The 24,204-nt window shown below is 40.5% G+C and overlaps 1 protein-coding gene across 1 annotated transcript in view; it reads right to left on the minus strand.

Moving 5' to 3' along the window:
* Nucleotides 1-18,545, minus strand: part of LOC115135091 (VPS10 domain-containing receptor SorCS3-like) — a 52,677-nt gene extending 34,132 nt beyond the window's left edge. The window contains exon 1 of the mRNA XM_029669359.2: nt 17,698-18,545. Coding sequence (XP_029525219.1) covers nt 17,698-18,411 — 714 coding nt within the window. The 5' untranslated portion in view covers nt 18,412-18,545. The remainder of the gene's footprint in view (nt 1-17,697) is intronic.
* Between the last annotated feature and the right edge of the window lie 5,659 nt (nt 18,546-24,204).

The following is a 24,204-nucleotide window of genomic DNA, read 5'->3' on the forward strand; positions in this document are numbered from 1 at the left end:
GGCACTAAGACCGCACTCAGTCAGATGTATAAGGAAATAAGCAAACAGGAAACCACTCACTCAGAGGCGGCGTTCCTAGTGGACTTTAATGCAGGGAAACTTAAATCAGTTCTACCAAATCTCTATCAACATGTAAAATGTGCAACCAGAGGGAAAACAATTCTAGACCACCTTTACTCCACACACAGAGACGCGTACAAAGCTCTCCCTCGCCCTCCATTTGGTAAATCCGACCACAACTCCATCCTCCTGATTCCTGCTTATAAGCAAAATTAAAGCAGGAAGCACCACTGACTCAGTCTATAAAAAAGTGGTCAGATGAAGCAGATGCTAAACTACAGGACTGTTTTGCTATCACAGACTGGAACATGTTCCGGGATTCTTCCGATGACATTGAGGAATACCCCACATCAGTCACTGGCTTTATCAATAAGTGCATCGAGGACGTCGTCCCCACAGTGACTGTACGTACATACCCCAACCAGAAGCCTTGGATTACAGGCAACACTGAGCTAAAGGGTAGAGGGTAGAGCTGCCGCTTTCAAGGTGCGGGACTCAAACCTGGAAGCTTACAAGAAATCCCGCTATGGCCTGCGACGAACCATCAAACAGGCAAAGCGTCAATACAGGGCTAAGATTGAATCATACTACACCGGCTCTGACGCTCGACAGATGTGGCAGGGCTTGCAAACTATTACAGACTACAAAGGGAAGCACAGCCACGAGCTGCCCAGTGACACGAGCCTACCAGACGAGTTAAATCACTTCTATGCTCGCTTCGAGGAAAGCAACACTGAGGCATCCATGAGAGCATCAGCTGTTCCGGACAACTGTGTGATCACGCTCCCTGTAGCCAACATGAGTAAGACCTTTAATCAGGTCAACATACACAAGGCTGCGGGGCCAGACGGATTTCCAGGACGTGGTCTCCGGACATGTGCTGACCAACTGGCAGGTGTCTTCACTCACATTTTCAACATGTCTCTGATTGAGTCTGTAATATCAACATGTTTCAAGCAGAGCACCATAATCCCTGTGCCCAAGGACACAAAGGCAACCTGCCTAAATAACTACAGACCCGTAGCACTGACGTCCATAGCCATGAAGTGCTTTGAAAGGCTGGTAATGGCTCACATCAACACCATTATCCCAGAAACCCTGTGTGTGGGTTTGTGTGTATCCCACAACTGTTGCGAGGGAGTAAAAGATGTTAGGGACAATATACGATGATTCACAATAATTGTTTGCTAATATAATAATTCCTGCCATAATGTAAATTTGGTAATGGCGAGACTGGTGAGACGTAAAATCTTTTGCATAAATTGCCCATATTACTACTAATATGAATAGCTAATTATGGAAAATAAGATAAACAGGATTTAAAAAATATACATATACTGTATATATATATACAGTACACACATATATTTATTAATGACTATATGTAATACAAATCAATTGGGGACCAATTGGAGATTTACTTAGTAGCAATGTAAATATCATGGTACAGCTATATGGACACTCAATCGTCATGTTACTTTTTAATGGTATGTTTACAAACATATTTTGATAAATAGAATGGAATGTTGTGTCTCATTATGGTAAGTGGTGAAGTAAGTATAGCCAGTTACTATTGTAATGGCTTGCAGATAATAAGAAAAGACAATCAGTATTTACCTGGCAAAAAGAGAAGGAATATAATATGTATTGTTTACAGGAAACTCATTTAACAATTTTAGATGAAGTTTTGTGGAAAAAGGACTGGGGAGGGTGGGGGGGTGATACTAATTAACAGTAATTTTGTTTCAAATGTTGAAATTGTCCAAACAGATCATCAAGGTAGATGGATTATTTTAAATATGTTATTGGACAATAAACAGATATGGCTTATTAACCTATACGGTCCAAATAATGATGATCCAAGCTTCTTTGAAAATATATAACAATTGATCAACTCTACACTATGGTGGGGGATGTTAATACCTCTATGGACCGTAAAGGAAATCACACTACAAACTATCACCCTCAGGCACTTAAGGAAATCATGAATGTCATGGATATATTAGAATTAGTGGATATGTAGGCTTACATATCCTGACCTAGTGAGATATACATGGCGGAGGCTTAATCAAGCTAGTCGTCTTGATTACCTTCTTATGTCATTCTCTCTGGCATCAAAAGTTAAAGTGTTGATAGGGGACAGAATGCGGTCGGATCATTACATAATTGGCATATATATTACTCTTACAGAATTTCCACGTGGGAGAGGATATTGGAAATTTAATCAAAGCCTACTGGATGATAAGTTGTTTATAACTAGGACAGAATCATTTAGAACAGACTTTTTCCCGACATAACATAGGTACCGCAGATCCCTTTATTGTATGGGACACTTTTAAATGTGCCTTTAGAGGCAACGCAATTCAGTACTCATCTATAAAACAAATACAATTTAGATCAAAAGAGTCCATATTAACAAAGGAAATTGAAGGACTAAAAGTCCAGTTAGATAGCAATAAAAACTGTACCATAGAGGCACAGAATAAGAAGGAGGAAAAATAAAAATAAATGGAGGAACTTATTCAAGATCCAGTGTAATATTATAAAAATAAAGCAAACTGGGTGGAATATGGGGAAAAATGCACCAAATTCTTTTTCAATCTTCAACATAGAAATCCTACCAAAATGTATTGAAACTTGTTACAAACAGAGCAAACTGTCTCGAACCAGAATAGAAAGAGTGGGAGGCCCCGGTGCACAACTGAGCAAGAGGACAAGTACATTAGTGTATCTAATGAGTTGCCTCTTAACTGTTGACATTGAGACTGGTGTTTTCCGGGTACTATTTAATGAATCTGCCAGTTGAGGACTTGTGAGGCATCTGTCTCAAACTAGATACTAATGTACTTTTGCTCAATTGTGCACCGGGGCCTCCCACTCTTCTTTCTATTCTGGTTTCTATTCTAGTATCAAGGCGAGACCCAGATGCAGACACAGGAGACAGATGGTTGGAGTCTTACAATGTTTATTAATCCAAAAGGAGTAGGCAATAGAACGGTCATGGACCTGGCAAAAGGTCCAAACCAGATCAGAGTCCAGGAGGTACAGAGTGGCAGACAGGCTCGAGGTCAGGGCAGGCGGAATGATCAGGTAGGCGGGTACAGAGTCCAGAAACAGGCAAGGGTCAAAACCAGGAGGACTAGAAAAAGGAGAATAGCAAAAAGCAGGAGAACGGGAAACACCCTGGTTGACTTGGAACATACAAGACAAACTGGCACAGAGAGACAGGAAACACAGGGATAAATACACTGGGGAAAACAAGCGACACCTGGAGGGGTGGAGACAATAACGAGGACAGGTGAAACAGATCAGGGTGTGACAGAGCCAGTTTGCGCTGTTCTGTGAAGGGAGTAGTACACAGCGTTATACGAGATCTTCAGTTTCTTGTCAATTTCTCGCACGGAATAGCCTTAATTTCTCAGAACAAGAATAGACTGACGAGTTTCAGAAGAAAGGTCTTTGTTTCTGGCCAGTTTGAGCCTGTAATTGAACTCATAAATGCTGATGCTCATGATACTCAACTAGACTAAAGAAGGACAATTTTATTGCTTCTTTAACCAGAACAACAGTTTTCAGCTGTGCTAACATAATTGGAAAGGGTTTTCTGATCAATTAAACTATTAAAATTATAAACGTGGATTAACTAACACAACGTGCCATTGGAACACAGGAGTGATGGTTGCTGATAGTGGGCCTCTGTACGCCTATGTGGATATTCCATAAAAAATAGTCATTTACAAAATTCACTGTATTTCTGAATAATTTGATGTTATTTTAATGGACCAAAAATGTGCTTTTCTTTCAAAAACAAGGAAATTTCGAAGTGACCCCAAACTTTTGAAAGGTAGTATATATGGGGGATACAACCTTCTTAGCTCTGCAGATTTTGCTGCGAGGAGGCAGAGCCATTAGATCATTTATTTTGGTTTTGTCCATATGTAGCTCGTTTTTGGTCACAGGTCCAGGAATGGCTGAAGAATTGCAACATTTACCTTGAACTAACATTGCAAATAGCAATACTGGGTGATTTGAAAAGTCATAGTCAATCAATCAATAATATAATAATTATTTTAGCAAAAAAATTTATCTTTAATTTACAATCTGTAGAAGCTATGAGAATAGAAAGGTTCAGTACTTTTGTGAAGCATCACAGCACAGTTGAAAAATATATGGCAAATAGAAATCCAAAATGGATGGTGTTAAGAGATACAGTAGATGGGAGGGGTTGAATGGAGCTGAAGGGTGGGACTAATAACAACAACATAACCAATGTAAAATGTATATAGGTTCAGATATTTTGTGAAATAGCACAGCAGCAAATAGAAATCAGACTGGATGGACATCAGAAATAGAGGTAGGACTAAAAACAAACAAAATAGAACTATTGCAAAATAGATTGTGTCTGTAAAATGTGTATAGGATGTATATGCTGAAGATAGAAGCCTAAGTGTTATTGTTTATTAGTTTACTCCAATTGGGGGAGGGGTGGTAGGGTTTGCAGGGAAAAGTGAAGGTATATTCTAAAAAATCTGTGGGTATGTACATATCTATGTATATGGATATATATATTTACCCCCCCCAAAAGAAAATGGGGGATTGGAAATTAAGCAGACAATTACATTGATGGAACAACAATCTATTCACAATATTAAAGCTGATCCACCCCTTAAAAATAAAAAATATAGTACTTAAGTAAAAATACTTTAAGTACTACTAAGTCGTTTTTGGGGGTATCTGTACTTTACTATTTATATTTTTGATTACTTTTATTTTTACTTCACTACATTCCGAAAGAAAATAGTTTACATTTTACCCCGAACATTTTCTCTGACACCCAAAAGTACATGTTACATTTTGAATGCTTAGCAGTACAGTAAAATGGCCCTACTGCCTCTGATCTGGCGGACCCACAAACACAAATGCTTTGTTTGTAAGTTATGTCTGAGTGATGTGCCTCTGGTGATCTGTAAATTGAAAACACAAACAAATGGTGTCGTCTGGTTTTCTTAATATAAGGAACACTTTTGATACTTAAGTATATTTGAGCAATTATTTTTTATTTAACCTTAATTTAACCAGGCAAGTCAGTTCTGAACAAAGTCTTATTTACAATGATTTACATGTACTTTTGATACTTAAGTATATTTAAAACCAAATACGTTTAGACATTTACTTAAGTAGTATTTTACTGGGTGACTTTCACTTTAACTTGAGACATTTTCTAATAAGGTATCTTTACTTTTACTCAAGTATGACAATTAGTTACATTTTCCAACACTGCCAACGGCATCATGAAATTGACCAAGTACCAAGACATTTGAGTCAAAAACCGGGAGTCTGAAACTTGGCCGGAAGTGGATCTTACAGAGAGAGAGGGATCAAACCAGGGTCTGTAATGACGCCTCTAGCACTGACATGCAGTACCTTAGATCGCTGCGCCACTCGGGAGCCCTAAATAGATGAGTGAGTGAGTGAGTGAGTGAGTGAGTGAGTGAGTGAGAGAGAGAGAGAGAGAGAGAGAGAGAGAGAGAGAGAGAGAGTGGGGGATAGAGAGTGAAGGGGGATAGAGAGTGAGGGGGATAGAGAGTGAAGGGGGGATAGAGAGAGGAAGAGAGGGTAAAAGGGGGGATAGAGAAAGAGAGAGAGTGAAGGGGGAGATCGGGAGAGAGATAGAGAGAGTAGAAGATAAATATCAAGAGAGGAGCAACAATGTGCCGTAGCATCATGAATAAAAAATGGGGACTGAAAGAGAGGTCGAAAGCTCAATTACAGTGAGTTTAAACACATTAACCTTATGGGACCCATAGAACGAGTCATTAAACCAAAGAAGCCACACAAGAGTTAAAGAACAATGCCATGCCTCCAGCCCGACACCAAAATGCTAAAAACCCAATTGACCCACAATTTACCCATCAAACGACGGCTCTGCTAGGCATGGACTATCTCCATTCCAGGTTAATTAACCAATCAAGGAGAAAGATAACCATTTGCATAACTAAATGCGCCATGTCTGCAAGGACCAACACCAGAGTCAGAATCAATTTGGAATATAGATTTAGTTAAATGGCTCTGATGTTCGAACTAATTGCCTCTGAAAAACACGAGGAGGAAAAAATGTCCACCAAACAGTGTAGCCTACACTCTTTGAAAAAAAGGTTCCAAAAGGGTTCTTCGGCTGTCCCTATAGGATAACCCTTTTCGGTTCTAGAATGGATAGTACATGAACCCAAAAGGGTTCTACCTGGAACCAAAAGGGTTCTACCTGGAACCAAAAGTGTTCTACCGAGAACCATCAAGACTTATTCAAAGGGTTCTCCTATGGGGACAACCGAACAACCCTCATCCCTATTCATTTCTTCATGTTTTGCTGGTTATGATGGGTCAGTGGCAACGGAGCCTGACACTTCACATGGTAAATTACATCTGTCTGTAATAAGATTTCAACTGCCAACTAAACCTCTTTCTGGAGGGAATATAATGACGCCATATCATATCATACCAAAAGGCATTGGTTGTCCTTCATTTTAACAGCTTAAGTGATGCCAGAGGCATGTGTGGTGACAATTACATTGTGACATCATTGTCATAAGTTTCATGATTTCACCCACCATTAGCCTAATGAAGAACAAATCATACAAATCCATGTGCGATGATCTGTTGATTTGGGTGTAATTGACCCTCACACAAGTGTCAGGCCAAGATTTGGGTTCAGGCTAAGCATCCATTTAGTCAATGCTGTCTAAATTGTGAGAGAATTTTCCACATATCTGTTGTTTCTCCCCATTGGCTTCATGACTGTTAAATATACTGACCCATAGAATTGGGTCAACAGCAATCCACCGCAGGGCAGCATGCTGCCCAGGCAGATAACTAGAAGGAGAAATTGTCGCTAAGTGGATTCATCACGGGTACATCATTGGAGACAAAATGTTCCTACGTCTCTCTCATTATTGGTAGGCAACGCAACTGCAGTTCATGTCAATCGAGAACAACTACTATACATGCAAATACTGCAGCCACCAGGGACCGAGCAGCAATGAACCTCTAACATACTGTATCTGCAATGCTTGACTATTGATGTCGCAAAAGGCACATGCCAAATTCAAGAGTTTTTATGATGCATTATTGCATTTATGTAAATATCCAAAACAAAACAAACAATAATGGCAACTAAAATTATTTTGAGCCTTCTAGATAAATACACATTTCAATGCATATCATCACTCACTTGCATACATGAAATTAAGTAAGGACCCAGGAAAGGCCGAAAGCAGTGCATTTATTCATGTTTATGTTTTATTGATGTGGGGAGAACTTTGCCCCAGGAAAGTCAACCAATCATTTTCAGATTGGCTCCCACTCTCTGTGGAGATCAGTCATTCCTTTATCTTAACATTCTATTCTTGTTTTTTGTTTTGTTTTAATTGGCTTATCCAAGTGCCTGGTTTTGTTATGGAACCATGAATTCCAATCCTGTATGTTTTGTGGAACGTGAAAGCAGACAGAGACATAAAAGGTATACCAAAGAAAAGAGCTGTTTGCAGAGATTTAGATTCTTTGGAGATGCTTGAATGGACAGACTCCATGGCAACAGAGGTGTTCTAGCCATAATTTAATTTTGATATACATTGTGATACCAGCTGGACACATCTCTCTCTCTCTCTCTCTCTCCCTCTCTGTCACACACACACATACATACGGACAAGCACACTTCTGACAAAATCAATTCTCTGTGCTACTAGATCACTATTGGTTTCCAGCCAAGGACGGAAACTCTGAAATTCAAAGTGTTCTCTTTGCTTGGATGAGGCAACACAAAGCTGCAGAGGGCAAATTGAGATTATTACTTGGTCTCACAGAATACCCCAGCCTATACACTGATTTCTTACATCTTACAACACTTCACATCATCAAAAACAGAACAGAACATTTCCATATTGGCCGATTACAGTCGGCTCTTAACTTGGATTTGCGTTTTTATGACAGACGCTTTCCTTTAACACGGTTTGAATCACTACATTCAGTGCAAATGGAGAAACATCCTGGTCCTGGAGATCTATAGGATGCCCAGGTATTTGTTCCAGCCCAGCGCTAACACACCTAATCAGGGGCATAATGATTGATTGAAGAAATGCTGGTCAATAGTATGCTCGCCCACCAGCTGGCTCTCTATCTGTTGAACTGGTATGTGCAAGAGCAATTATCCTGGGGATGAGGTTAAGTCAAGAGTAACTCATGTAGCTAGAGTTGGCCAAGCAGCAGTCAAGCATGGACTGCACCAGTAAATACCAGGGTATTTCATTTGCAGATACAGGATCTTAATTTGAGCATCCTGTTGCAGGATAACTAAACATTGGTGTGTATTTGAGATTTAAAAAGGTTTCAGAAGTTTGTAATTTCCACTTTGCAATTTCAGACTTGATTTAGTCTTACTAAGAATTTATCAACCGTCACAAAAATGACCATTAATTATAATCCACAAAATAATAAAAACAATTCTGCTGTAGTAAACTGGTTCAAATTATGATCCTACTTCTGTAACAGAGGTAGAGAGGACAGCCTGTTTCCTGCTATTTCATTAAAACTAGAAACAATATGAGTGATAGATCCAGGTCCTAGACATTCTCCCTCCCTAAGGATCATATAGGACTTGTGATGCTTTCCAACTACATGCCTCCAATCATACTTAGTTTATCCTTCTCTCTCCCACTGGATCGTACTGTAAGAAGATTGCATCCCTCAAATATCACTTCATTCTAATGGGATAGGTAGTGGAGCGATATGATCATTCATCTTAAAAAGGGCATTTTGTATGAGAAATGTGGAACACTGTGATAGAAGACTGCAGACACTTTTCTGTTGGACTCAAGAGTATCCTGAGGGGCCAAACATACAATTTAAATTAACTTCCAGGGACACCCAGTTAATATCAGTCAACTATCAGGTTCTTTGTAATATACTTCGCAAAAAATCCACTTCAGAAGCAATACCATGTGTAAGTTACCTTTCAAGTTCCCTGAAAAGTTCAACGTAATAGGAGCTAGTGTACTGCTACTCTGCATACTCATGAATATGTACAGGATTTTGCATATCATAACAAATACATAAGCCATATCTTGGGAGAAAAAGAGTCCACTTGGCCACCGTGGTGTGTGTTTACTCACCTCCACTAGCATACTCCACTAGTAAAAAGAGTCCACTGGGCCACCGTGGTGTGTGTTTACCCACCTCCACTAGCATACTCCACTAGTAAAAAGAGTCCACTGGGCCACCGTGGTGTGTGTTTACCCACCTCCACTAGCATACTCCACTAGTAAAAAGAGTCCACTGGGCCACCGTGGTGTGTGTTTACCCACCTCCAGTAGCATACTCCACTAGTAAAAAGAGTCCACTGGGCCACCGTGGTGTGTGTTTACTCACCTCCACTAGCATACTCCACTAGTAAAAAGAGTCCACTGGGCCACCATAGTGTGTGTTTACTCACCTTTACTTGTATATTCATTCCTGGTAATAATTGTTGATTTGTTTCTTTATTACCTTTAAATATCCAAGTTGGTAAATGTTGAAAAGGTCTGAAAGACTATCTGGTGTATTGGAACTAAATATCCTGATTTCACATATATTATCTTTCCCAGCAGGCATAGCCTTGTTTCACTGTAATAGGTTCATTCATTAACAATTAAATCAATCCATTAACGTACACCAGCTAATGGCGAGGTTTTAAACACCACCGCATTTTCCCCAAACTCCGTTTTACTCTATAGCCATCAACATCTCCACTAAAGAAAAACAGACTTGATCGTGAGAGAGGCCAGTCGTGACCTGATTCCTTAAAAGATGAGGTAGGGAGGGGTCTGAATGCATCAAAAGATTGAAAAACATATGGCTCATAGGTCTAGACCAGGGGTGTTCAACCTTGTTCCTGGAGAGCAGAGGAGGCTGCTGAGGGGAGGACAACTCAAAATAATGGCCAGAATGGAGTGAATGGAATGCGTTTGATACCATTTCTTTCACTCCATTCCAGCCATTATATTGAACCATCCTCCCCTTAGCAGCCTCCACTACGGGAGAGCTACCCTCCACTACGGGAGAGCAACCCTCCTGTAGGTTTTCACTCCAGCCGCAGTTGTAACTAACCTGGTCCAACTTATCAACCAGCTAATAATTAGAATCTGGTGTGCTAGATTAGGGTTGCAATGAAAACCTACTGGATGATAGTTCTGCGGGAACAGGGTAGGAGAGCCCTGGTCTAGACATTGTGGCAAACACATTCATTTAATTGGGCCCCTGATGCACAACACACTAGTTGGATCTGCAGTGCCACTGAGAAAGACTTGTCAAACAGCACAAAGCTGGCAGGTAGCAGGAGAAGAAAGACTGTGACTGTGCCTCTGTTGTTCTCTCCAGATTGCAACCCATTTCACTGCACTGGCAAGCACAGGCAATTCAGAGGCCACTGAAATACATCTCAAGTTGATTCATTGTTAAAACTGGTACATTGCCTTCTCGGATTGGAATAACATAAAAAGAGATGCAGAAAATAAGTCATTTAGAAAAGCTGTATTTTCATTAGCTGAACACATTTGGTGATGCTCACTCTGATTACTGTTGCTGTTTCGAGGCACCCCTCAAACATTTGAATTTGTGGTAACCTAATAATCAGGCACACATTAATAACAGACTGTGAAAGCAAGTTGTGCAAATCACGAAGATAAACACCTATGACAGAACAATATGTGACAAGTTTTGCTCTCATTAATGTATTCATATATTCATAAGACATCATTTTCATCAAACACCTGCAGTGAAATATTGATTGGTTACATTTAGTTAGCTAAAAGCCCACCGCCTTGATTGTAATCAAAAGGACATCTCCAAAAGGACATCTACAAAAAAACACAGTAGCAAATGACAAACAAAAAATATATTGCTTAGCTATAGAAAGACCTTGGTCTTTCCTAATCACAAATATGGATTGAATTGATTGTTTGTCTTTGTGAGTGATGACAAGTTATTCTGTGAAGTACCAATTTCATCCAAGCATAACTCTGGTGAAAGCCCTTATGCATTGATTGAGCTTGGCGAACAACATTAGTCTTTAAATGCTTGCTGTAGGCCAACACTCCATTATCCCCAATCCACACAGCCATGCTTGCTATGTTTAAAACGTCAAAGTGTATGAGGATTCCTTACTCCATAATAAGTCCCTTGCATTCCAAGCACCTGAGAAATAATGGATGTATGAATGGCACTACGAGACATCGGCTGAGTAGTGTTTCACGACCTCGCTCAGCTTAGAACATGATAGCATTATTTTGCTTCAGGCAGGTGCCTGTGTGTGGCTCATGCACCATTGTAAGGGATGCCACATGACAACATTATATTTTAGTTAACAAGGTTCTGTAGATTCTGGCATCCATAAGGTGTCAGTAGAAGAATTTGGTATATACAGTACCTGTACATTCAAACAGTTGCATTTTGAGATTATATAATGTCAAAACCTCTGCAATTTTATGTTGAAAGGATCATGATTTAACTGAAGGTGAGATTTGAGTGAAGAAAAGATGGGGAACATCATAATATCTCCTGTCAATGAAAATAAATAGATAAACAATAACAACAAATTAAGCTATACTCCTCAATATTACTATGCTTTGACAGTTATTCATAATTCCTTACATGCAAGCTTGTCAAATTTGATTCACCGCCTGCTTCATCTCTGATTAAGTCCATAACATAATGAGTGTGTGTGTGCCTATGTGTGTGTGTGTGTGTGTGTGTGTGTGTCTGCGTGCAACAGAAGTGCAGCATTGACTTTAAATGCACTTTGTGAAGCCAAATGAATCTGAGTGCTGTGGAAGTGCTGAGGCCCCACAGTGATGTTCTGCATTATGGTCCCTTCACACAAATCATTCATGATAAAAGCAAATAGAAGTGTCATTTGGAGGAGTACAAATATAGTTATAGGAGTGGAAGGCTAACACTCTAAGTGCCCTTATTACTGTACAAGTATTCCTGTAAGTACAGTGTAAAAAGTATTGTAATTACAAATTGTTACACTGCACTTACAACTGTAATCCTTACCCTTGTCCTTACCCTTACCCTAACTCTAATCTTAACTCTAACCCTAAACACATGGCAAGTGCAGTGTAACAATGAGTGAGTAATCACATTTTTTTTTACACTGTACTGACAGGAATAATTAGACTAACACTATTCAATAACCACAAAGCAGTCTGTCATCAACCCCACAAACGTATAATACTATGTCATTAAGACATTGTGGGTGAACATTCACAGAGTAACATGGTCTTCGTTCCAGCCTTCCACGGTGGTGTATAATGTAATCAATCAAGTATCCAACCCCCGGTTGTATGTGCGCCTCAATACCACGGTAGCCCACTGAGCTATGGCAATATCCCTGAGCTCTAACATGAGTCTTCAGCTCTCTGGCAAAGTTACCCAGGCAAGGTGTAGTTCACTGAACTACATCTGCTACACAGAGACTACAGAAAGTGAAACGTTCCAATAGACCCCTAAACAGTTTGGACTACAGTGTCAATGACTGCCACACTTACATACTGCGGTAACCTATTATACACTGAGTAGACTTAAGAAATAAGGCACGAGGGGGTGTAGTATATGTCCAATATACCATCGCTAAGAGCTGTTCTTAGGCAAGACGCAACGCCATTAACTGTGGTATATTGGCCATATACCACAAACCCCCAAGGTGCTTAAATGCTATTATAAACTGGTTACCAATGTAATTAGAGCAGTAAAAATAAATGCTTTGTCATACTGATATACCACGGCCTTCAGCCAATCAGCATTAAGGGCTCAAACCACACAGTTAATAAAAAAACATCAAAACATCTTAGATGTGATGTCCCGTTTTGGGAACCTGTATGGTTCTGGTACCGGTTCTGACCAGCATCTTTGCTTATAAATCGTCATATATCTAATTGGATTGCATTGAGCGACAGCCCTGATTCTCACGGACACAGGCGTATGTATATTTGGCCTGTGTGAAGCGGGATGTGAAATCTGACACCACTTGAACCTGGGATGTCCCTTCTACCATTTCATTAGCTCTTCCAACTTTCCATCAACTCCTGGCTGAACACTACTCACGTGCTCTATTTAACCTTTATTTAACTAGGCAAGTCAGTTAAGAACAAATTCTTATTTACAATGATGGCCTACTCCAGTCAAACCCTAACCCGGACAACGCTGTGCCAATTGTGAGCCGCCCTATGGGACTCCCAATCACGGCCGGTTGTGATACAGCCTGGAATCGAACCAGGGTCTGTAGTGACGCCTCTAGCACTGAGATGCAGTGCCTTAGACTGCTGCACCACTTGGGAGCCCACTAGCAAAATATTGCAGCAGGAGAGAGTGGTTTCGTCGCAGTAGCACATTCATAGATCAATTTATAGCCAGTAATCTAAGATAATTCATATATTTTAAACATAAAACCCTTTTTGTTTGTCATAGAGGGAGAATATTAATATCTGATGAAAGGCGAGTTCCCAACGAGTTCAGGAAGCCAAGCTACAGCTATGTGATACGTTCACTGCGATGGGGGCAGACGTTTTCATCAAGAGAGATCTTTTATCAAATATGCACATTTTCTCTAACACTAAACATACAAATATGTGTTTTACAGTTATAAGGAAGGTGATATATTTAGAAAGCATATAAGTAATTTCAGGCCTTAATCATACAGTTGTATTGAATAGGAAATACATCATATAAAATATTTCATATTTGTATCATATTTTTACTGTGTATTTGAGCGTGTGTCCTCCAAAGTGACTACACCCCCAAAAAATGTACCAGAAAGGTGAAATTTTAACCTTTCTTGGAGTATGCAGGATTACTAATTATTGTTTATGGCCCTCTCAAGATAAATAATTACTTTGGGGGACTATGTAGATTACATTTTTGATTACATTTAGTTACATTTAACTGGTTTTAAGAACACCTTCCTAATTTTGAGTTGCACCCCCTTTTGCCCTCAGAACAGCCTCAATTCGTCGGGGCATGGACATTACAAGGTGTCAAAAATGTTCCACAGGGATGCTGGCCCATGTTGACTCCAACTTCCCACAGTTGTGTCAAGTTGGCAGGGTGTCATTTGGGTGGTAAACCATTCTTGATACACATGGGAAACTATTGAGCATGAAAAACCCAGCAGTGTTGCAGTTCTTGACACAACCAGGTGCGCCAGGCACCTACTACCATATCCCATTCAAAGGCACTTAAATATTTTGTCTTGCCCATTCACTCTCTGAATGGCACACATACAGTACACAATTCATGTCTCAATTGTCTCATGGCATAAAAATCCTTCTTTTAAACTGTCTCCTCCCCTTCATCTACACTGATTGAAGTGGATTTAACAAGTGACATCAATAACGGATCTTAGCTTTCACCTGGATTCACCTGGTCAGTCTGTCATGGAAAGAGCAGGTGTTATTCATGTTTTATACACTCAGTGTAGATTAGACCACACCTATTTCTCCTACTATTGCCATACCTTACTGATGTTGACACTTGGACTAATTTTGAAATTACAACAGTGGGCCAAATGCCATGGACAAAGGAGGCATTAAATAAATTGTATAAAGCTGAAATACTCCGCAGAGTATACCCTGGGTAGCCAACAGCCCAGGGGCGAACTGGTCATTTGGCATTTTGGGCAAATGCCTGACGGGCTGCTTCATTTTTAGCCCAGTGGGCCTGTGTAACTTGGATTTTTTTTGCACAAAATGATTGTTTGTTGTCTGTGCAGATTGTTGTTTATAAGAGTATTTAATCTATTATGAATATGTTTTTCTCTATAATGGAATGAGATAGAATAGTTATATCAGTGCCAAAAACGGATTAATTTGTCTCTGGTTTGGAGGCACAGTGCTCATTCTGAGCTTTAGTTGTATGGAGTAATATTTCACTGTATGCTTGCAACACATTTTCTTCATTCATTTAGTCCACTCCAAAAGGTACGCTCACAGTTCGCACCGAACCATCTTTGTGTTGGGTGGGTTGTTCAAAATTGACAACAAAAAAAAGGGGCACAGCCGGCGGCCCATCGGCCTGTTAAGATTTTTTATTTAAAAAATTGACAATTTTTCTGTTGCATAATAATATATTTGAGCAGTGGGCAATGGCTGCCCCCCCCCCCCCCCCCTCTAAAAAGATGGGCCCTTCTGGTTTTCTGATTGGCTGAGCTAAGGCCATGCAAAAATGTACATTAGCAAAGAGACCCGATCTGACTTTCTGTCATCAGGCATCCCAGATCATGGATCGTATAAAACAGAAAGGTGGAGCCGAAAAAATTGGAGACCAAACAAAGTATCTTGAGGCGGACGCTGCTAAATGTGTGAACTAAACTTATTTTCTAAAGGTTCTGGTTCTGCTGGTCCAAGTGCTGTGACTGATTATGCTATGCTTAGCGCCAACCGATCAGCTGCTGCTACAGTGCAGTCAAGGTAGGGAGAAAACAGAGAAGGACACACAGACACTGACACAGATTAAGCCTAATGCTATCAGTTAACATTTTGGCTGAATATTGTATGAAATAGTAGGCTAATTAACACTTAGGCCTAATTAGAGAATGGGGGATTCGGGGAACAAATATGACAGGCAATAACCTAAAAAATCATTAGACTTGCTTTTATAACACATAACCCAATAGCCATCTACTGTATAAGACATTACATACAGTGCTACTGCTTTTTATTAAATATCAGTCATGATGTATTACAATGAAACACTGAATTAATGCACAATAATTGCTCAATAATCCTCCGTTAAAGGTCAATTCGGGGACTATCTGTGTATTTGAATTGTTCTATTAAAGTTGATTTGCTTCTAAATCTCAGTCTCTTCAGCCAGCGAGTGGGTCGTAGTTTAGGAGCTGTAGTAACAAGTGACTCTGTTGTTGAATCACAGAGCATAGCCACCGCCACTGGAGGCTGGAAAGTCCTTGCATATTTTACCGCCGATTTCATTCGCTGAAAGGCCTGTCATTTCTTTGCAGAAAGATACGCATACACAGGGAATCTATCCGCATCCACATAAACTAGTTCCGGCATCACTCTATGACAAACACAGAAGGTTTTGTATTGAATTCAATATAATAAAATAGATAAAGAGGGAGGGAGAGAGACAGCCAGGTCCTTAATGTAGCCATCGGCTGCAGCCAAAGCATTAAGGATCTGGCTCTCTCTCTCTCTCTCTCTCTCTCCTCGCTCTCGCTCTCTCTCTCCTCGCTCTCGCTCTGTTTTCTTCTATTAAATGATATGTAGCCTAATATTTAAACACTTAGCAAAGTAGGCAGGGGGGAACGCGTCAGGCACTAATTTGAAATATGAATTTATACTGTTATAAGGTACTAAATGAGCAAATGGTGATCTATAAGGTATTCATTCTGTGATTTTGTTCTTTGGCTAATATTTGTGTTTATTCATTCACAACTAGGATGGGTAACACTTTATTTTAAAGTGTTACCCTAGGATGTTCCTGGGCACCGCACAGGCAGTGTTGTCCCCTGCTCTTCTGGTCCCAGTGATGCTAGGCTTACAGCACAGACATCTCAGCTGCTGCAGCAGTCATGTGTAGTGGAGGTAGGGGGAACAGAGAGAGAAACACTCACTCTGACCCAGATGTCCTGCCAGTTTATTGATAGTTTGGCTCTGTATTATATATGTAATAGTAATTAACCCTTAGCATGGGGGGTGCTTTCATAAGGTATTATGGGCCAATGGTCATCTATTAGGCATTTATTCAGTAATTGTTCGTCTTTATATAATAAATATGTTTATTAATTCACAACCAGGATGTTGCTGGGCCCAGTACAGGCAGTGTGGTCCTCTGGTCTTCTGGTACCAGTGATGTGATAAAGGATGCTAGGCTTAGCAGAGACAGCTCAGAAGTGAGTGCAGTGGAGGTAGGAAGAAAACAGAGAGACACAGATGTACTGCCAGTTTCTTAATATGTTGGCTCTATATGTAATAGCCATTAACACTTAGGAGTGACAGACAGAGTACAAGGTGAAGCAAAGACAGACAGAGTGACAACAGAGGAGAACAAGGAGAAGCACAGACAGACAGACAGACAGACAGACAGACAGACAGACAGACAGACAGACAGACAGACAGCAGAGAAGATGCAGACATATGGCACAACAGGGAGGCAACAGAGGCCCAATTATAGTGGTGAGTTCTATCACCAGCAGAGTTTTACAATGTTGTATTTGTCTTAGACATGAGCTGTTGAAAAGAGAAAAGGAGGAGGACAATGTTTCACAGGTCACTGTCTGCCCCTGTGCACTAATAATTAATTAGCCATAAAGCAAAGTAACCTCAATCACGAGACAGACATGTTATACATGAATAATATCATGTCTTTAAATGATTCAGAGAAATGCTCCCTCTGAGTATAATTGACAATAAAACCATGCATTATTTCGCGCGGGGTGAAAAAGCTGTGCGTAATGATGCGCAACTTGAACGCTCGGCTTTTGAAATATACTGCAGGTGATACATTGAGTAAGAGATTAAAATGTTGAGTTAAACATCGTCTTTAGAGATGCACACCATTTGTACATTATTAACTTTGATTTTAACTCACGCTGCTGTTTTCTCCAACCCAGTGCCCCATTGCCTGGTTGTGCGCAGAGTCTCCGGACAGAGGGAAAGTGGAGGTAACCAGAAGCGGCTCACTTTGCCTCGGGCTAGTTCTTGCGTCCTCCCCAGTTCGTCGGTATTCTGTCCTCGAACTGTAAACGCCTTGTAAAGGCTCCACAAGCTTCTCGGCTGAAAATGCGTCACCAGGACCTCCAATTTGACCCCTGTCCGAATATTCGCCAAATGATGTGCTTCGCTTTGTCCTCGTACGGTTACTTGAATCAAATGTACCGTCTTTAACTTCAAAGGAACTGTCAGACTTTTTGCTGTCAGCAGTAAAATGCTTGGAACGGTTTGGCGCCTTTTTATCTCTGACAGTAGATACAGCGTCTGGTGGCACTTTCCCAATAACTCCGTCCAAGTCCTTTGGCAATTTCTCCTCACCTTTTGGAACTACGGCTTTTCCATCAATTGTTTCCATTCTAAAATCTCTGGAAAATGTGGATTCCTTGTCGATATACTTTGGGACTTTGACCCATGCGGATTTTAGGTTTGCGCGCAGCTCCAGAGGCAATTTATCCATACGGTTAAACCAAACGTTCGTCGTCGTGGAACTCGCTGGCCAACTTATTTCAGCGTATGCCGTCAACGTATTGTAAAAAGAGATTAAAATGCAAGTCAAAAGAGCCCAACACCAAACTGACCCCGAGACGACCATGGTTTTCAACTCACTGTTGCCAAATATGTTAAAAAATAAAAATACGTTTGACGGTGGTAGTAGATTGATCAACTTGTGAAATATTCACTGCGTTACCGTTACAATCAAGAGTCGCTTAAACTGATCTGCTCACGTCCAGGAATTTGTCAAAGTGACCAACAACCAGTTGGGGAGGCGCTGCACAGCAGACAAAATACGCCCGACAGAAAGTGATTGTGGCAATTGGAGGGGTGTGTAGGACAAGAATTACGTTAAAAACGCATTAAATATCTAAACTTGTTTATTTATTTTTAATCAACATGAATTAGTGGCAGTATCATTATTTGCCAAATCCATATGGAATAGTTATCCGGGCAACTGGATAGCCTCCTCCAGTGCGTCATTGGTTCACCCGACAAAACATGAATCTCAGTATAGGCAATCTTTACCATTGAATTTCCTTCTGCAGAACAGGTGAGTGTACAGCTTTAATAGACAACCAATAAGCCATGTGGATATAATAGACACATTTTGGATATATTTTGTAGATTTGAAGGAAGAAACATCGAGAGTATGTTGCCAATTTTCTGACATGTATGTGTATTTAGGCCTACATTTGGAAGAGTTCACCGAAAATACAAATGTACATGATTTTCTTCTAACCTTGACTTAGACAGTTTATATGTTGTGCATATTTAGGTTATTTCATTCATTTCAGCAGCCTCTGGCTGGCATTAGCTTCCTCGGCCTAATAAATGGCTCTCAACAAGGTATATCCTAGCATGGAAGTTCCTTCCAAACCTCTGCAACATAAATTGAGTAGAAAATCATGTAAATGTTTATTTTGGGTGAACTATGCCAGGAAAACAATAGGAACGCCTTGGGTTAAGAAGTATTCAAGAATGACAGTATTGTCATCGGCTCAAACCAGCTCAGAACATGGCAGTCTAGCTGTTCTTCCGAGGTGGTGCGGAGTCATGGAAAACTCTCATTGCTGTGTATCACTGTGCTACAGAAAACTGAAAACTGGAGGAAAAAAACCCACAAAAAAAAACAGCAGTTGATCTTTATCCAACTTATCTGTTCATATTTGAATGTACCACTTTTTTTAAATAGGCCAAACAAACAATGTGCTTTGAAATTATATTGAGTCTGTATGGTTGTGTATTTTTCAAGAATTTCTATGCCCTCTAGGCAATACTATATCCTATTCTGGTGTTCTAAATGTTCTGTTTGTAAGTCAGGCCATATAGGCCATATGGCCTGTTTTTGAAAAGTATGGTCATGTGCATACACTTTCCTTATCAAGTAAACAATGTATTAATACCTACTTACATACATTTGAGGAGAAGTAGCATTCTGCATAATGATATGCTAATCGAAAATGATTAAGTTCTATTGGAGGTGCACAGCGAATCAAGAGTCATTTCCTTTTGTCAGTGTCAGTCAGCGCTCCCTATAATTGTATCTCAGTCTTTGAGGATATGGCAGTTGTTGATTTGAGAAACAGGAGAGCAAAGTGGGGAGGAGGTCTATGAAGAACATAATTATGCAGGAGATAGTGACGGAAATGTATGTGATATTTACATCACCTGTCAATCGCGCTTAGAACAAAGATTTCCATTTCCTTCAAGGCCAAAAGTGCCTTTGCATCAAAGGAAGGAGACAAAGCATTTTGCTGCATCAAAAGAGAGGGCAACCGTTACATAGAATAATTAGGCTATGCAATTACTCCCACTTTATCCAACTTGGATCTCTTATGACTTCTTTTTACTATTATCTTTCTATCCTATTCTTGCTAATGAATGACAATAACGTAGCAAAACCTGCAATATAAACTGTAATATGCTAGTTGTGAAACTCACATAAGAAACCATTCTTGCCACTTACATGTACACTGAGTGTACAAAACATGAAGAACCTGCTCTTTCCATGACATAGACTGACTAGGTCAATCCAGGTGAAAGCCCTTATTGATGTCACTTGTTAAATCCACTTCAATCAGTATATATGAAGGGGATGAGACCGGTTAAATAAGGATTTTTAAGCCTTGAGACAATTGAGACATGGATTGTGCATGTGTGCAATTCAGAGAGTGAATGGGCAATACAAAAGATTTAAGTGACTTTGAACGCGGTATGTAGTAGGTGCCAGGCACACCGTTTTGTGTCAAGATCTGCAATGCTGATGGGCTTTTCACTCTCAACAGTTTCCCATGTGTATCAAGAATGGTCCACTATCCAAAGGACATCCAGCCACAACAGAACAGGGAAGGATTGGAATCAACATTGGCCAGCATCCCCGGGGAACGCTTTCGACACCTTGTAGAGTCCATGCCCTGGCAAACAATATCAGGAAGGTGTTCCTAATCTTTTGTACACTCAGTGTATATTTAACAGTATTGCTTCCGTCCCTCTCCTCGCCCCAACCTGGGCTCGAACCAGGGACCCTCTGCGCACATCAACAGTCACCCTCAAAGCATCGTTACCCATCGCTCCACAAAAGCTGTGGCCCTTGCAGAGCAAGGTGAACCACTACTTCAAGGTCTCAAAGCAAGTGACGTCACCGATTGAAACGCTATTAGCGCCCACCACCGCTAACTAGCTAGCCATTTCACATCGGTTACATATATCATGATTGTTCTGTAGTTACTGTATATGACCATCTTGCTATGAAATACACTCTGTATAAGCAGCTCAAGGCATGTTTTAAATCACATGTAACACTCACTCAGTGTCCTTGAAAGTTTAATTTAAAATCACAACACACATGAGTTGTTGACATAATGGATGAAAGTGACAGCAAATCAATTTGTGGCTGATACAACCTATGACAGTGCCACAGTATATCCCTATAGAGTGTAATGTACAAAAAAGCAAAAGAGAATCCAGTGACTCCGTGTCTCAGGAGTTTTGCATTTGGCCACTCCTTTCTGCACGGCTGTACAAACAAATTGAGATTCATGGAACTGGAAGCTTGGGCAGCAGGTGCTACTGTTGTGGCTCTCAAACTCAGCCCCATGCAGACGCCGTACACCGGCAAGCACGCACGCCACACACACACACACGCACACGCACACTCACACACAGAACCACACACACACACTATGTGGGCCAATCCTGCCACCACAACCCCTCTGACATGGAAGTCTAATTGGACTGATGAGACTCTGTTTACCGATTATTCACCTGAAATGAAGTGGCCAGTTCCAAAACTGACCATGGCAGACCAGTAAGGGAAACCACCTCCATCAATGACATATCTTTTAATCTATTCTAACCTTGAGCCATTCCAAGCATGTGTTGTTGTGTGTGTGTGTGTGTGTGTGTGTGTGTGTGTGTGTGTGTGTGTGTGTGTGTGTGTGTGTGAAGGAGGGGGGACTGAGAGAGAGAGAGAGACAGACAGAAGGAAAGAACAAGGGGGTGCAGAAGTGTGTGCGAGCGCGCGTGTGTGTGCATGTGTCTGCGTGCGAGACAAAGAGAGAGATGGAGAAAAAGAGTCTCCCAGACTCCAACTCTGCGTGTGTGTATCTACGCTTTTCACTCCCCTCCCCTGATTAGATGATTAATTAGATTATCAGATCAAATCCTCTCATTTAAGTAGGTTTGCCGAGTCGAGCCCTGAAAACAGCAGCTCCTCTCAGCCTCCAGCCAACCGAGCCTAGACAAGGAGGAGCAGCCCAGAAGCTCTCAGGATAAAATCACATTTGTGCAGCCACTGTCTGCATTCCAAGCTTGCTAGCTTCAACACTTCCTTGATCCTGACAGAACAGACACACTGGAAGTAACAGCAACAGTAATGGTCGCCACACAGACAACTCACAGTCCGGCACTGGAGATGAACAACAAGGTGCACTATCTCCATGCCATTAACCCTTAAAAATCGAAAGTCTTCCTTATGCTTCGGTTCGGCTGGTGCTGACATGGAATTGTTTAACGATGGTCAGACCATGTATCCTTTAGCTAATTGATTTGGAATTTTAGGACCCCTGTAGGTATCAAAAAAGTATATACAAAAATGATTTGACAAAATATTGAACTTCTTTACTTCTATAGTCCATAGAAATACATGAATAACACATAAAAAAATGGCGAAACCGACGGTCAAAAAATGTAAATTTGGATTAAACATTTTTTTTAAACCTCAGCAATCTACACACAATACCTCATAATGACAAAGTGAATAAAGGTTTATCGAAATGTTAGTAAATGTATAAAATAAAAAAAAACAGAAATACATTATTTGCGTAGGTATTCAGACCCTTTGCTATGAGACTCGGAATTGAACTCAGGTGCATCCTATTTCCATTAATCATCCTTGAGATGTTTCTACAACTTGATTGGAGTCCATCTGTGGTAAATTCAATTGATTTGACATGATTTGGATAGGCACACACCTGTCTATATAAGGTCCCACAGTTTAGATTGCATATCAGAGCAAAAACCATGTAATTATGGGGTCGAAGGAATTGTCTGTAGAGCTGCGAGACAGGATTGTGTCAAGGCACAGATCTAGGGAAGGGTAGAAATATATTTCTGCTGGTTTGAAGATCCTCAAGAACACAGTGGCCTCCATCATTCTTAAATGGAAGAAGTTTGGAACCACCAAGCTCTGGACACCCAGAAACCTTCCAGAAGGACTACCATCTCTGCAAAACTCCACCAATCAGGCGTTTATGGTAGAGTGGCCAGACGGAAGCCACTCCTCAGTAAAAGGCACATGACAGCCCGCTTGAAAATAAAGGTGTGCCAAGCTTGTAGCGTCATACCCAAGAAGATTCAAGGCTGTAATTGCTGCCGAAGGTGCTTCAACAAAGTACTGAGTAAAGGGTCTGAATACTTATGTAAATGTGATATTTCTGTTTTTCATTTTTAATAAATTAGCAAACATTTCTAAAAACCTGTTTTTCCTTTGTCATTAGGGGGTATTGTGTGTCGATTGATGAGGGGAAAAACAAATTTTATAATAAGGCTGTAATGTAACAAAATGTGAAAAAAGTCAAGGGGTCTGAATACTTTCTGAAGGCGCTGTATATATATTTCATGGACATACTGTATATTTAACCCCGGTACTGGGTTACCTTGAAACGAGTCCCGTGACACTAGAGGGGGATGTAGAGCAAAACAGAGAACACCATGTTTGTGTTCATATTAGTCTAAAGGCCAAACCGTTATGACACTACAGACATTTTTGTAAGAAGACTGATTTTCGGGATGTCTCCTGGTCTGACAACCAGCTCTGTAGCTCTGCCACTTTCCAACGTTGATGTGGAAGGTGGACATAGGCCGATGATTGAGCCCATACAAAAGAGCTCATACAAAAACAAACTTAAACAGATGGATTTTGATGCGTATTTTGTTATTTGGTTAATTAGATGGACAGACAAGTCAATCGATTAAAGACAAAAAAACCTACCTACTGCGGATGAAGAGATCTTCCAAATGAGTCATTACCTGGTTTTAGAGGGTTTCCTTGTTGACTGCGCACTTTACCACTATATCTTGTATAGTATCATGTTTCTGCACCATTCTTTGTGTGTCTGTATGAACAGCAATGTAAACCTTTGTTTTTGTAACTTGTACCTGGCTGTATTGATAATAAATTCCTCTGTATGATCATTGAAGTCTATCTTTCTATATCCTAACTGTCATCCTCTCAGTTTATATTGGCGGGCACTATATTGTAACTCCTCTTATCCATGTTGAGTATTCAAGAAGGTTCTTCTTGTTCCCGAGAAAATGTTTGTCGTTTTTCTTTCCAGCATACATCAATACCATTTTAGAAGAGGAGGACCATGTGTTCCAGCATTAAACA

The sequence above is a fragment of the Oncorhynchus nerka genome, linkage group LG10 (genome assembly GCF_034236695.1).
Source record: "Oncorhynchus nerka isolate Pitt River linkage group LG10, Oner_Uvic_2.0, whole genome shotgun sequence".
Taxonomy (NCBI): domain Eukaryota; kingdom Metazoa; phylum Chordata; class Actinopteri; order Salmoniformes; family Salmonidae; genus Oncorhynchus; species Oncorhynchus nerka.